Below are 14,015 nucleotides of genomic sequence, written 5' to 3'. Positions count from 1 at the left end.
CACATCAAATGGTGCAGAAGACCACCATATTTTGACTGAAAGGTGGAAAAAAAGTTTTTGCCTGAGGTAATGCATATAGAAGCTAAAACGTGCAACTCCCACCATTATTTTTTCTAAGACTACCAGCACTTTAAAACTCAGCTAAACTGAATAAGCTTTTAGACCATCTCTTTCAGTAGGCTGTCCTTTCAGGTCTCTTTGGCTGACTCTAAGACATCGGATGTTCATCTACATTGATCATTTAAGATTAGCAGAACTGTGAGATCCTTCTAGCAGCTCTGAAAATCCGGCCAAATTCTCCTCAGCCACAGTGAATAAATGCCTGCCCCAGATTTTTGATGGCTTTGGCCTTGGAAGCTGGTAGGCCTCAGCTGTACCTGAGGTAGCTACAACAGAAGTTCATTGGGATGGATTGCATAAGCCATGGAATGTCTCAGAGCACTCACCACTGTACTGAATATATTCTTCTGCTGTCTCAAGGACACAGTTCTCCCCAAATCACCAAACATGGATGAGACACTATGGCCCCACCAGGGTTCATTATTTGAACTCTGGAGGGCACACACACCCCTTATTTTGAAGCATATTCCTAAATACAACTTTAATCAAAAGCCAGTGACTTCCTCATTAAACAGCAGACTTCCTTACTAAACAGCAATATTCCCATTTAGCAATAAGCATATTCCAACAAGGAAAAGGGAATTTAATGGTACCCGTTTCTCCTCAGGAGGCAGTTTACTCCATTCATTGCCCAGCATCCTGGTGATCTCTGGGAAAGGGACTTCAGGCCTCTTCGCTCGAAGCTGCTCCCTACGCTCATTCATGAATCTCACATACCCTGTGAGGGGGGATTTGGGGGCATTGCTGTCCCTAAGAGGTTTCTTCCTCTTTCTCCCTTTGGCCCAGCCTCCTCGTTTAGTTCTTTGCTGCTGCAAAAGGAAAATGGAAGAAAATTTAGATTGAAGGTAAAAAAATTACTACCACTGAAAGGAATAAATATTAATTTCTCAAACATTTTCATCAGGACTATATTGCTGTGATACACCCTTGCCATGGACGTTCTTCAGTAAGCTTCAAACCTTACCTTAGAGCAATTCTGACTTTCTTGCAAGCAAAGCCTGACAAGAAGTCTCATCGTAAAAAGTTGTTTGCAGTTATCACTCCAGTGGGGCAATACAGTAAACATCTGCATCAATTTCGGACTGTAAAGCCATGAGGAGCAACAGCTCACGCAACTATCACCCTGACTAGAACAAGTGCAAGTAATTTTTTTTTTATTCTAGCTCACAACTCCCTCCCCCCCTGCTTTCCCAATGCATTTGCTTCAATATCATACTTGGAGAGTGAGAATGAGCTAGCAATTTTTAACTACCTGGCTATTTTGCACCTTCCAAATCCTTTGCCTTTGTGCATTGCATGACCAAAACGTGGGTGACAGAATAGCAAACACGCTAATGTATTCTAGTTTATTCTATAGGCTTTCTTTTCCACAAATCATCTCTAATAAAGAGATGAACAAACTTCAGAGGGAACATTGTATGATTTGCTTGTGGCACAGAGCTCAAAAGAATCACGTAACTATCATTCATCCTCCTGGTTTCATATTAGTACAGTAATCTCTGGACAACGCTGTTTTCTCATAGTGTGTACACACAACTATTCTGGTATTTCTAATCTCTCCCCAAATCAACATGTTCCTGAAATCATGTTAGTTTTAGTTCCCTTTCTAGAACGTTACTGCTTCCTTAAACAAGGAGCTCAGAGCTGAAGACAAACTACAAAGAGGAAAATCAAATGCATCTGGCAAAATACTTAAACCACTTTAATGTCAGGCTTCAGTTCCTTCATGATTTAGTCACCAAAAATCAGTGTGAGACAGTACACAAGCTGCAGCCTAGAGTAAGCATAATACTTTCAAAGACATCATTTACTCTCAGAACAGTGCAGTGGTCTTGCTTTCCTACCTCACAAGAGAGAAAATAAGTTGTGGCCATGGAACATTCAGTCCTCAAAAAAAGTAGAGGCAGTACCAGTCTGGGGACCCTACTAACTAAGCTAGAGACACGAGATCTTCTCTGCACAGCATGCCATGGCAAACAGTTATGCAACACTGGAGAAATAACTAGGGAGAATCAAAAGATGAAACATGGCATATGGATGAAAAGTTGTGATCCTATCCAAAACAATCTGGGTTGTTAAGAAACTGTAATGACCAAACTCCACGCTTTTGCTTCATTGACAAATCACCATTAATTTAGCTCACCTCCTCCTCAGGCTTCTGCTCTGTGTTTTCAGCAGTATTAGAAGATTCATTTTGCAGCTGCTGAACCTGTGACAAATCCTCCACCAAATCTGGGTTATTCACAGACTGTGAAGCTCCACCAGTGAATGAACTCTCAGAATGAGCTACTCTGAAAAAGCACATGATAGCAAAAGAAAAAATTAATCATCATATTGCTAAATCACTTCCTCCCTAAACTTCTAAAACATGAAAAAACACTGCAAATATATTCAGTTCTGACACTATCAAGAAAAAAAAGATTTCAAAAAATTCACTTCAGAAGAACTGGGTGTTCCATCCAAGCAACTGCTATAGCTACCACAGTTACTATGAAAGCCAGATTGATTTTTAGTGTTAGTCTCATTTTTAGTGAAGCTTTTGATTATACAAACTGTCAATCAAATCTGTTTGAATCAGAAATCAGAAAGCATGAATCTGCTCATTAAAAAAAAAAGTAAAATATCTTTGAAATAAAACATTTCAACTTCAACAATATATACACCTTTCTCATTGCATTTAGTGTATTTTCCCCACAAACACACTTTAGAGATTAAATTTCATTCAACATAATCTCCTGTTGATACATGTAGATACTGAAAGCACAAACATGCCTAGATCCCAAGAGGTTCCTGAATGGCCATTGTTAATTCTGCTGCAAGAACTGTATCAGTTGACCATACTCTAAGAAAGGACAAGCTGCCTGGAGGCCAGAAAAACAAAAACAACGACAAATAAAAAGTAGGTTATGAAGACAGGTACCTAAAGATGAGCACATATTTGGGGGGCATCAACCCCAGAGTTATTCTTACCACTGTGCTCAGTGGGCAAGTTCATGTAAAACTCTGGGACTCCTCTCAGATTCTAATTCTTTATTAAGCCAGGCTGGAGGTTACCTGACCTTGCCTTGTTACATTCCTAAAAATTACCATAACAATAGCATATGCCTCAGGTCTACTTTGTCCATTTACATCTACAGCTGCTCACATACATGCCCAACATTAAATACTAAAAAATGCGTTCCTGCAATAAAATGTAGCATACAGCTCTTAAAAATTTAGATATTTAAAACAAATTATTAGCTGAATGCCTACAGGAAAATTTACTTTTAACTCGAGAACACTGTATTTTCATTACTATTAACAGCAATCAGGGCATAATTACCAGTGAAGAAACAAGGACTGGAGAGATCCATGCCTGGCATTCAGATATCAGATTGTTTTTTTTCTCCCTTTTTGCTTTCAAATTGTTAGTAATAAGAACTAACACACACTCCTATAATAATATTCAGTAGGTGTCAAGGAGAAAATGGAACAATAGAGTTCCACAGAATCACTGTTATGATTTGAAGAACATTTCAGCTTTCCGGTCACTCCTTAGCAGGGAAGTTTTTCCAACCGCATGTATAAGGAACTTCAACAGATGTGTAGCCAGTTTCAATGAAACATGAAATCTCATTCAACACGCTAACACCTCTTAAACACAAACCTACTTTGAACATGTAACTTCATTTGGCACCAGCAAGTCTGAAGTCCCAAATAAATTAAACCAAATTTGAAGCAAGTGTCTCCATATCTATTTTTACAGGGCTTTACCTGTCTGCAAAGTCTGAATTTCATTGCCTGGTGCTTTACAAAATCTAAGCTTCACATATCAACACAGAACAAGAATCCCATGTATTCCTAGAGGACTACTACTCTTGTAATTGTGATTTTAAGAGAGGCTGTTGTTTCAGTCTGTAAAAGCAGAGTTAGTCTGACAAAAAGCAAAGACATCACTTTCTCAGTGAGTGCCAGAGATCAGTGATGAATAACTGACGAATATCATTACGAGAAATCACAGCCCTTCCCCACCCTCCAACAGGCCTCATAAATCTCTCAAAAATAAAATCGTAGGGAAGTAAACTTTTCAAGTCAAAAGGGATGTTAAAGAAAACATTGTGATTGTTTCAATCAGTTCAGAAGAGTTCTGGTTTCTACTACACATGGAGACATGAGAAGGCCAAAGGAGTGTTTCAGGATTTTATTTTATTTTTTTAAATGACTTGGGATACCTTCTTCCCACTGAAACAGCTTCCTTGGTGAATCTAGAGACAGCTGAATGTTAAAAAAAAAAAAAAAAAAAAAAAAAAAGTCACTTACCCAGTCACAGTAATATCACTACCTTCCTTAGATCCATCTTCATCTGCAAAAAGTGGAGGAAGGGTGGAGCCAGCCACCAAGTTCTCCATACCTCTGGTTAAAAAAAAAAAAACAAAAACCAAACATGTTAAGTTCTCATTGTTTCCCTTCAGCAGCACTTATGTTTAAATGTCACAACGTACCACAGACCTTTTTATCCCCTAGAAAAATTGACCAGTCATAACTAGTTGATCTCAAGGCAGATCCTACCAGCAGCCATGCTTAAGTACAGAAGAAACATTGTAAACGATGCTTCCTTCAGAACTTGCCTGTTACTGAGCCCTGTGCCAGTGTCACAGTGCCAGTAGAAATCCCACTGTGGCACTGTATTACCCCTTAAGGTAAATTTTAATTCATCGTGCTCAGCACACAAGTACACAGATCCCACTCTTCAGATCCAGCTTCTAGTTGAACCTAAGACAACATATCCTCACTATACAATTATTCTTCTCCTATATTTGGTCAAAATTAGCCAAAGGACTCAGAAGGCTTTTCTCAGGAACGAAGAGCATAATCATACATTGGTCCTTCCACCAAAGGCCCAAGGACAGCTCAGCTTTGTGTAACGCTAAGCAGCACCAGTTCTGGGGTTACAGCACCATGGGCATGGCTTCGCTGTGTGGATGCCTGAACCCAAGCAAAGCCTACACTGCAGTCCTACGACCCGCAAGAGATGTGGTACCCAGGTGCATAGTTGTCTGCTGGGGGAATTCTAGGATCAAGACATACCTTGTAAGGTCATCACCAGATGAGGGTTTGGAAATAAAGATAACTTCAAATGTGACGATACACAGTTTGTTATCAGGGAAGCGGAGTGTAATACTGACCTTGAGTACCAACAAAACAACCAGTCTCCAGCAAAATCAGACCATTTAAATTGCTGAGAAAACAATTTCCTTGATCAATAATGTCTCAATTCTTTTTTCCTGAGACTGTGAGCTCTGCTCTATTTATTTCCTGCCTCAGTGAAGACAGGCTGCTGCCTTTAGCAGCAGCTCTACACCTTCATAAGCTACTACAGATATTAGCTGATAAACAAATCTCTGGTAAACCTCCAATTTGCTCAGTTAAGCAAATGCTCAGTTAATGCTCACAGTAGGAGATCAATCGAAGGTCTCTGTAAAAATGGAATTGTGTCTAATTTCCACCAGAAAGCACATTTCAGTTTCCAAACAAGACTACCCATCCAATACATGAAGGAGCAAAGTTCAAGAAAGCAGTGAAGATAATAAAGCCAAGCTCTCAGGATGGGCAGTGGCTTTGCAAGTTCAGATTGGACACCAGAAAAAAATCACCATGAGAGTAGCCCAGCACCTGAGCAGGTTATCAGAGGAGTGGTAGCAGAGTAGGGCATCCCTGCAGAGTTTACATGCTTGTTACACGAAGCTGCAGCTGACTCCAACTAGTGTTGGAAATAGTCCTGCCTGAGTGGGAGGCTGAACTAGGATGACCTCCAGACATCCCCACTACAATACATCTGCAGTTTTCTTTAAACTTCCTTGCAAACAGGAGCATCTCCTGTTTGACATAAAAAGCAGGAAAACTGACAGAAAGCTCTCAAATACAAAGCTTTCAGGAAAGGGGGGTTAACACACACTGGTTGAGGACGCAGGATTTTCGTTATTAAAGAAGGATAAGCAAACAATACCTCACATGGAGAAAAGAATCTAACTGAGGGTTGGGGCCCTAGGTATTACAAGAAAAAAATGGTAATTCAAATGATTTGAAGAATGAACTCTTCTGATGCCCCAAAAGCAGTTCAGGCACAGCTACTAAATACACAATGTAAGTCACTTCATGCCGTTATCAAGAGAGCAATCAACTTTTGCTTTGTGTTACACAATCTCTTCTAGTTTTGGTAGCCAGAAGTTCTAAATTCATCTTTTACGAAAAAAAAAAAAAAAAAAAGCTTAAGCAATAAGAGTAAAGCCTTGGTAATGTGTTATAAAATGTTTATGAAAACCTTTATGTGTGTCAGAAAAACAGCTTTCTTTGTTGTTCAGGCACCTCCAGCAGCCCTCTCAGCAGCCAAGGACCTCTTCTCAACCTCACTAAACCAATCTGGTGGCACTCAGCGCTCCCACATTGCCTGGAAGAGCAGAGACACTCTGAGTCCGAGCACACCGTTCCTTACCAAGCGCTCCTGTCCCTGATGCCCACTGTGACCCTCCCATCAGGTCCCCACGTCTGTGCACATCTGGACCTAGTCAGCAGCAATCTCAGCTTGCTTTCTAACTGCGGGGAGGCACCCGGACATCAACCTTAACAACATATAAACAGAACACAAACACAGGAAGCTGGGAGAACACACGCTTCATTCTTTAATTTCTTTATTTATTATTTAACCCATATGCTTTAGCTACAAACTCTTAAAGTTAATTCTGAGCCAAGTCCTAAAGAAATCTGAACAGCAGTGAATTTATAATGGCTTCTGATCTGTTCCAGCAAGCAAGAAAACAAGACAGCTCCCCAAAAGCTGACTGAGAATTGATGGCAGTCTCCACAAGTCTCTCAGTCATTTCTTGTACTTGCAGTATTCCAGGCCTTTGCTCCAAAGGCACTATCAGCTATTTTCAACGCTCCTGTAGAGCTAAATGTTCATTTCAGGGATGTAACAAAATGGGCAAAACAACAGCCTGAGGAAAAGAAAGGAATTCCTGCTTCTTCAACTTGAGCTTCTGCAGAATTCACAGGACTTGAAAAGGACAGCTGCCAAGTCCAAACTAGAGTTGTTCTGAATGCAGACATAAAACTGTGAAACTGATAAATTCCAAATCCCCACAAGCATTCCGACTCAATGCAAGCAAGCACCATCTCCAAACAAAACCGGATTCAAACCAGAGCAGCTCTGAGCTTACTGCATTGCTACGCTACTACTTGTGATGGCTCAAGGAAGCAAGCAGCTAAGTAGGACTACAAGAAGTCAAATTTATTTACAGCTGCCTTGGATGAAGTGCTTGCAGAACAGTGATTTATTCTGGGATAGATCAACCTGGAAGGTCTGGTATATACTCAATTGTGTTTCTTTACAACTTATGTAGGGTGGGACACCCAGATCAAGACTGCAATGCTCCGTCTTACCACTGCTTGGAGTTTCTACAGGAGTTGTGCTCTCATTTTAAACTGGGTATTTTTCAGCCAGCAACAATGCTCCTGGAATGCCAGCAGCAAGCACGAACCTCCTGCTCTGCTATAGATAAGAGTCAGGAATACATTTTCCTGACTTTGCCTGAGGTCCAGACACTCCAGGCTCTCATTTGCACTGACTTTCCTCCAAATGCAGGCTCCATAGGAACATAAGATTTTGTGTCTTTTTTTTTCTCTTCTATTTCCTACACCCAGCATAAGTGTGATCAAAGCATAACAGTGATCAGCTGCAGAACAATAACAATAACCTGACTGGAAGGCTGGAAAAGCTTTTTGGATGCCTCGTTTGGGGTGCATTACCAACCCATATTTTAAAAGGATAAAACACAAAAGCAAAGAAATCAAGTACAAACTGAAGCTCCACATTGTATGTGCAAAATCCCAGATGAGACACCAAGAAAAATCCTAATCGGGCCCATTCCATGCTCCCAATGTTTAAACATTGCTAAGATTTCCAAAGATCTGTCAGTCACTTATCCTAACATTAGACCCCTATGAGCCTAAAAAAGGTTCTACATTATCCTAATCCACCAAAACCAGCTTCGTTTTACCTTTTTCTACACCTTCTTTCTCTTATCTCTCAGGAAAAACAAAGGCTTTGTGGTCCAGAAACTCTACAACAGCACTCTAACTTCCAATTTAAGTTTCCTGCCTGGATGGACACTTCACTTCATACTCAATACTACAGTGCACAAACACGGTTTGACAAGCATTACTAGAGAAATGAAAACAGAACTTGCACAGCATAAAGACTGAAGTGTTACTATACACAGCAGGGAATCAAATAACTGAAAAACCAGAAGTTTGCTTGATCTCTTTTCATGCTAACTTTTGTAGGCCATGTCATGTAATAGCAATGTTCTTCTAATAGAAAAAGATGAAGTGGCTGTCAGTTATATTTTGAGTAGATAAAGCTACCATACAACCTCATCTCTAGGAACAGCCGTGTAATAGGAAGGAAAAGTTATAAGAAGGTAATTGTTAAATCACCTGTTAGAACAAATCCCTAAGATGGGCTAGACAAAATGACTGACATCTGCAACATCATTTGTTTGGTTGCAGTGTTCACAGTGCTGTTACAGGGCAGCACACATCCACATGCAGCTTCTAGATTCTGCATCACCCCACACAAACTTTTTTTTTTTTTAAAGTCTTCTACACATGCAACAAAGGGTAATATTTGTCACACAGAACTTTCCCTTCAGAGAATCAGGCCACTCCACTCAAGCAGCAGACCATCTTGATGTAGCACACTCGCATTTTTATTTTTCAAAGGAGGAGATCGGAGCCAGAGCTGAACATGTTCACGGCCAGACTGTTACAGCTACATGAACTACAAACAGCCCTTCTCAAACACTGGGCGCTGCTGGCCCTTGGCACAGCCCAAATGAAGAAACAGCCTGTTCCAGACCCAAAACAAAGCAATTACTGTACACTCTCCAAAATGCATTCATTGCTTCAATAAAGTGTAACTTGCTTTGCTGGTGTCAAGCGATGCACAACATATGTGAAGTGAGGCTGGGCTCCACAGCACCCGCACACGTCTGGCCACGCAGTCACTGTCAGATGCAGACTGACTTCCTATTCAGCCTGAGGGCACGTGGGAGGGGTCCCGGGATTGCCCTGAACACTTGAAAAAAATGGTTAAAATAATCCCGAGCAATGTTGCCTTTACAATGACTACAGCATATCAGATTCTTAAGCAAAAGAATCGGGAATTACCAAATTAGTCACCCAATTAAAAGGTAAGGTTATAAATACACATTTATTACAGTTAAGCATATTTAAATACAAAGTCAGCATCAAAAGCCAACGCTCGGCCTGTACAAAGCATTGCATGAGTTCTGGTTACCTCATTGACAGCGCTGTTTTAGAAACATGACTGCTGAGGAGGCTTTTCCTCCCATACTTCCTGTTCCTAACCTCTCATGTCTCTTTGCCAGAACAAGTAGCTCCAAAATTTACCTTTCAGAGGACAGCAGATAAATATCTTCTGCTACATCACAGCGGAACCACAGTACTCCTTAGCTAAGCATCAGAATCTAAGCACTTCATAATGTAAATAATTTAAACCCAGAAGATTCATTGAGAGATAAATCCATAGGATCATCACTTTGTCTGTCCACATGTAGTCAGAATATGAGAAAGAAAACGAAAGCAAGTACATCTTCAATTAAAACCACAATGATTTTGGATCTGTCGGAGAAAGTTCACATTCTCTCCTGACAGCAGCATTTTCTTCCATCAAATTGGAGCAGAAGCATATTATCCAACATCCTTAACCGCAAAAGACAGATTTGACTTTTTCCCCTATAGGCAACTCATTAGAAAAAGGTCTTTGACTTCAGGAAAATCACATGTCAAATCCAACGCAACGAAGGTTTCTCTGTCAGACCAAAAAGTATACACACAAGAGGACAGCCAATTGCTTTTATTTTTACTTCTTGCCAGTAAAAATAAAAACCACCAAAGACCAAAATAAAGACTTGCAGGAAAAGATTCCAGAGCTCCATTTCATTTCCAAGCAGTTTAAGGAAAGGAAGGGAAGATGTAGAGCTTAGTTTTACACTTAGTTTACTTGGCTCTTTGTGGCAAGCATTAACAAAGCTATTAATACTAAAGCTTTAATATCAGCTGCCAAACATCTGCAAAATTTTCTTTTTAAAAAGCACGGGTGTTCAGTTCTATATTCTACCTTTATTTACAAATGGCATTATGATAGGGCATATTTAAGTCATCTCATATCCACCACATTCTATTTTCTGGAATTTATATTCACAGCCAAGAGATGTATGCCCAACTCTACAGACAAAAGCAAATACAGATCCAGGCTGAATTCTCTCCCTTCAAACACATGAAACAAATTCTGCACTGGCAATACACAAGCTTTTTAGATCACCTGAGGGAAAGCAACTCCATATGGAGAAGACTGTACAAGTAGTCATTCTGCCTACCCCTGCACAGCTAAATGAGTAACTGCAGACTAGGCTACCAGTGGAGAGGCTTTGCCATCCAGCCCTTTGATGCAGGCATTCAGTGTGTGAAGATGAGGGTAGCTCATGTTTCTGAATTTTCTTAGTGACAGCGTTAGCCACCATTTAAAGTAATGCCACTGTACATACACATCTGCATAACTAATTTAATCCTCATGCTATAGATCCAGAAAAATCCCAATCAGATCACAAAAAATAAGTATTGGACTAAAACTTGAGATTTCTTTCATGTAATTCATTGCTGTACCTATGGCAGGTCCAGTACCTCACTACCAGGGATGACTGAGGTTGGTCCGTAAAAACCTCTGAGCTCCCCCAGCTGCTGGAGGCAGCCTACCTCCTCACCTGTTCCTTGGAAATCTCTGGGATCTGAGGATCACTTTCCACTGGACATCAAGTTTTCCAATCGCTACTTTTGCATTAACAAGGCAAAACAGATGTTTTGCAGTGTTAGCAGTGTTACTTTAACAAAGTAACACAACAATGCAATGGGCATAAACCATGCCTTGCGCACAGACATTTCTCTGAAACCACAGTGATTATAAGATCATCCAAGACTTGACCAGATATTGTTAGCTTTCCCATTCAGCAAGTGAACAGTTACTTTTCTTCAAAATCAAAGTTGCATTCCATTTATGTCAGTAAGACTCAATTATTTCACTGTTTGGAGAATGCAAACATGGAAGTGCCGTGAGCAAAGCAGTTTATTAAAAAATGTAAATGAACAGACTCCAAAGGTTTTCACGGCGTTTGCTCAGCTCTAACCTTTACCAGCATCACACAAGTGAAGAAGCAATATAACTTCACGCTGGAATACCATTATGATTTAAAATACCAAACCCTTATGAACTAGAAATAACTCTGAATGTCAGAGAATCCTGATTGTGACTGACCAGTGAAGTGATAAGTTAGATACTTGAAAATAAAATAATTCAAGAGCGAAAACACCTGCTGAGATTGAAAAGTTGTTTTAAAGCAATTTTACCATTTCTGCCCTCTCTCAGCCTTACCACATAAGTTGTCAGGCACGTACAGCATATACTCCTAGCCCACTTAAATTCTGAGAGTGGAAACTAGCTGCTGCCACAGAGGAACACGGATTGGAATTTCCCATGCACATACCCAACAAAACAAGTAATTACTGACCATTTTACACAATATGGGGTTGAATACTTCGGATGTGAGAATATACTGAATAAGGGATTGAGTATATACTTGAAAGAATGACTCACCACAGGCTTCATGACCCAACACAAAGGCATCTACTCTGACCTCAAGAGCAACAACGACAGCATGGAACTGGATATTTTAAACGCACTGATATGGGTACAGGGACAAAGGTTAGAGGAAATGAAGTGTGGGAAGAGTAAGTGATTCTCACACAAAACAGACAACTGATTCTGCTTGTTTTCAGACAGGACTCATCTTTAGAGAAAAATGACCTATCAGCTTCCTTTTGCTCTCATTTTTCTCATGCTTGTCGTTCCATTATTCCAACATATAAGGAATGAGGCTGAGCAAACAAAAACCTGTAATATTTAAAATAAATCAAATTTTAAATAGCCTTAGATGTGCAAAGCAGATATATTTTCACACTCTTATCTGCTATTTCTTTCTCTTTAAAAGATTAACCAAATGGATACTAGCAAATCCTAGTAGCAAGAATAGTGAATATCTGGGATATTAAAGATATTATCTGGGTTCTTAAGGCTCTCCAGTAATGGATAAACATGCATCAGAAATGGAAGTTCCGGTATAGACTGCATTAAATGCACCAAAATCTCTTCAGCCAAGGCTCTTCTAACAGAGACAATTTGGGATGGCTTCCCACACATCATATCATTAGCATCATAGGATTCAAATTGCACAGATCTCAGAAACAGGCTAGGATGGAAAACGGACTAAGGACAAGCACAGAACAGACACGAGATTCAAGCAGCTATCAAGAAAACAGCAGACAACACTTACAGAACCTTGTCTGGTTTCAGGAGAGTAGAAGGATGCTTCCATTTGCAATACTTTATTGGATCCCCAAGCCATTTCCAACTGCGGCCTGGACGAATTGCTCTGACAACAGTTGCTAACACTGTCTCACTGTCTTACATGTCTTACTGATGCTGCAATCTTTTCTTTGTGCCCATCATTTTCTATCACATGCAGGAAGACAAAACAAGCCAGGGGAAAGTAGTGACTAAGAACATGGCATAACCACCCAAAGCCTGAAGCCAAAGAGTAAACAAGAACCTGAGACAAATGTAAGACCTGTAAGTTTAAACTGCTCTTTCAACTTTCCTCTTCCACTGCTGCTTTTCAGGTGCTAGAAACAAGGAACTGCAGGCACAAAACATGCACAAGCTCTGAAAAAGTAGAGTTGATCTACATACACAATAGATCTAGTCCTAAAAGAGAAGAGTGATCTTTTCAAATAGTCTGAAGACTGAGCAGACAAGAGGGTGGAGCTCTCATATATCACAGCCAAAGTCTCAAGCACTTGTGCTTGAAAAGATTTCTAATACATGTTTAGTTATAAATGTTCTGAAAGATATTTGGCATTCAACTTCGAGTATTTACTGTATTTAACAAACAGCAAAGATTTATACTGCTTTTACATTTCCTTTTGATGATTTCATTTCTATATATGTTTAAGTAAATATAGTTCCTCTGAGTTAAAACAAATGCTAGCCAAATATCCCTATATATGGCTAAAGAGGAACAGCTGGTTTAGAGGTCACATAGGAAATCTGTAAGAGCTAAGAACACAACCAAATTTCAAAAGCAGTCTTTAAGATGCTACTAACCTTAACCCTTTTACTGATGAAATCTCCAAAGATGCTTACTATATCACTTCCTATACTGTTAGTCCTAACTCAGTTTCAGACAGAGGCAGCTGTGATGGTGTGACTGGAAGACACATTCTGCAGTTCTTATTGCAAGGAAAAATGAGAACTGAAGCCTACTGAGAAGATCCTTGACAAAAGGTCAATAACACTCCGGTTTATACAACATTAAAGAGTGGGAAAATGGAAAAATATTTGTATTTTCACAAGGGATATAACATATGATGTCACCTCAGTATAACCTAATAAACAAGTTCTTTGCCTTGATCAGAAACTGAGACAAGGCAAACTGGTGAAAAACAAGAGATTGGGCAATACTCTGTCTTTCTGGATTTGTGAAACCTAAGTATTTTCCAACGCAAGTGCAGGCACAGTACAACAATTTCAGGAAACTTATTTCTCTTGGTTACCTTTTGCAGCCTGGTAGAAGTACATACAGAGATTACCTGAAGATCCATTATCACATTTAATCCTAAACATTAGCTCAGAGGCTTTTCAGTTAGAGAGCTGTCTTTCTAGTCACTCCCCTTTTCATTTAAAGGAGCTACTCTCAAAAAGCTTTCACAGCTGTATTTTGCTC

The 14,015-nt window shown here is 39.9% G+C and overlaps 1 protein-coding gene across 6 annotated transcripts in view; it reads right to left on the bottom strand.

Annotated features, from left to right (window-relative positions):
- The window catches only part of HMG20A (high mobility group 20A), a 35,285-nt gene that overhangs the window by 14,068 nt on the left and 7,202 nt on the right, over positions 1 to 14,015 (bottom strand). For all 6 annotated transcript variants that reach the window (XM_084293631.1, XM_084293635.1, XM_084293632.1 and 3 more), the window contains 3 exons: positions 4,420 to 4,512; positions 2,264 to 2,411; positions 714 to 929 (listed from right to left, as the gene is read on the bottom strand). In XM_084293631.1, the coding sequence (XP_084149757.1) occupies positions 714 to 929; positions 2,264 to 2,411; positions 4,420 to 4,508 (453 nt within the window). In that variant the 5' untranslated portion in view covers positions 4,509 to 4,512. The remainder of the gene's footprint in view (positions 1 to 713; positions 930 to 2,263; positions 2,412 to 4,419; positions 4,513 to 14,015) is intronic.

This window comes from Netta rufina (genome assembly GCF_964035555.1).
Source record: "Netta rufina genome assembly, chromosome: 11".
Taxonomy (NCBI): Eukaryota; Metazoa; Chordata; class Aves; order Anseriformes; family Anatidae; genus Netta; species Netta rufina.
The sequence above is the reverse complement of the archived record's forward strand: the minus strand, read 5'-3'. Positions and strand labels throughout refer to the sequence as shown.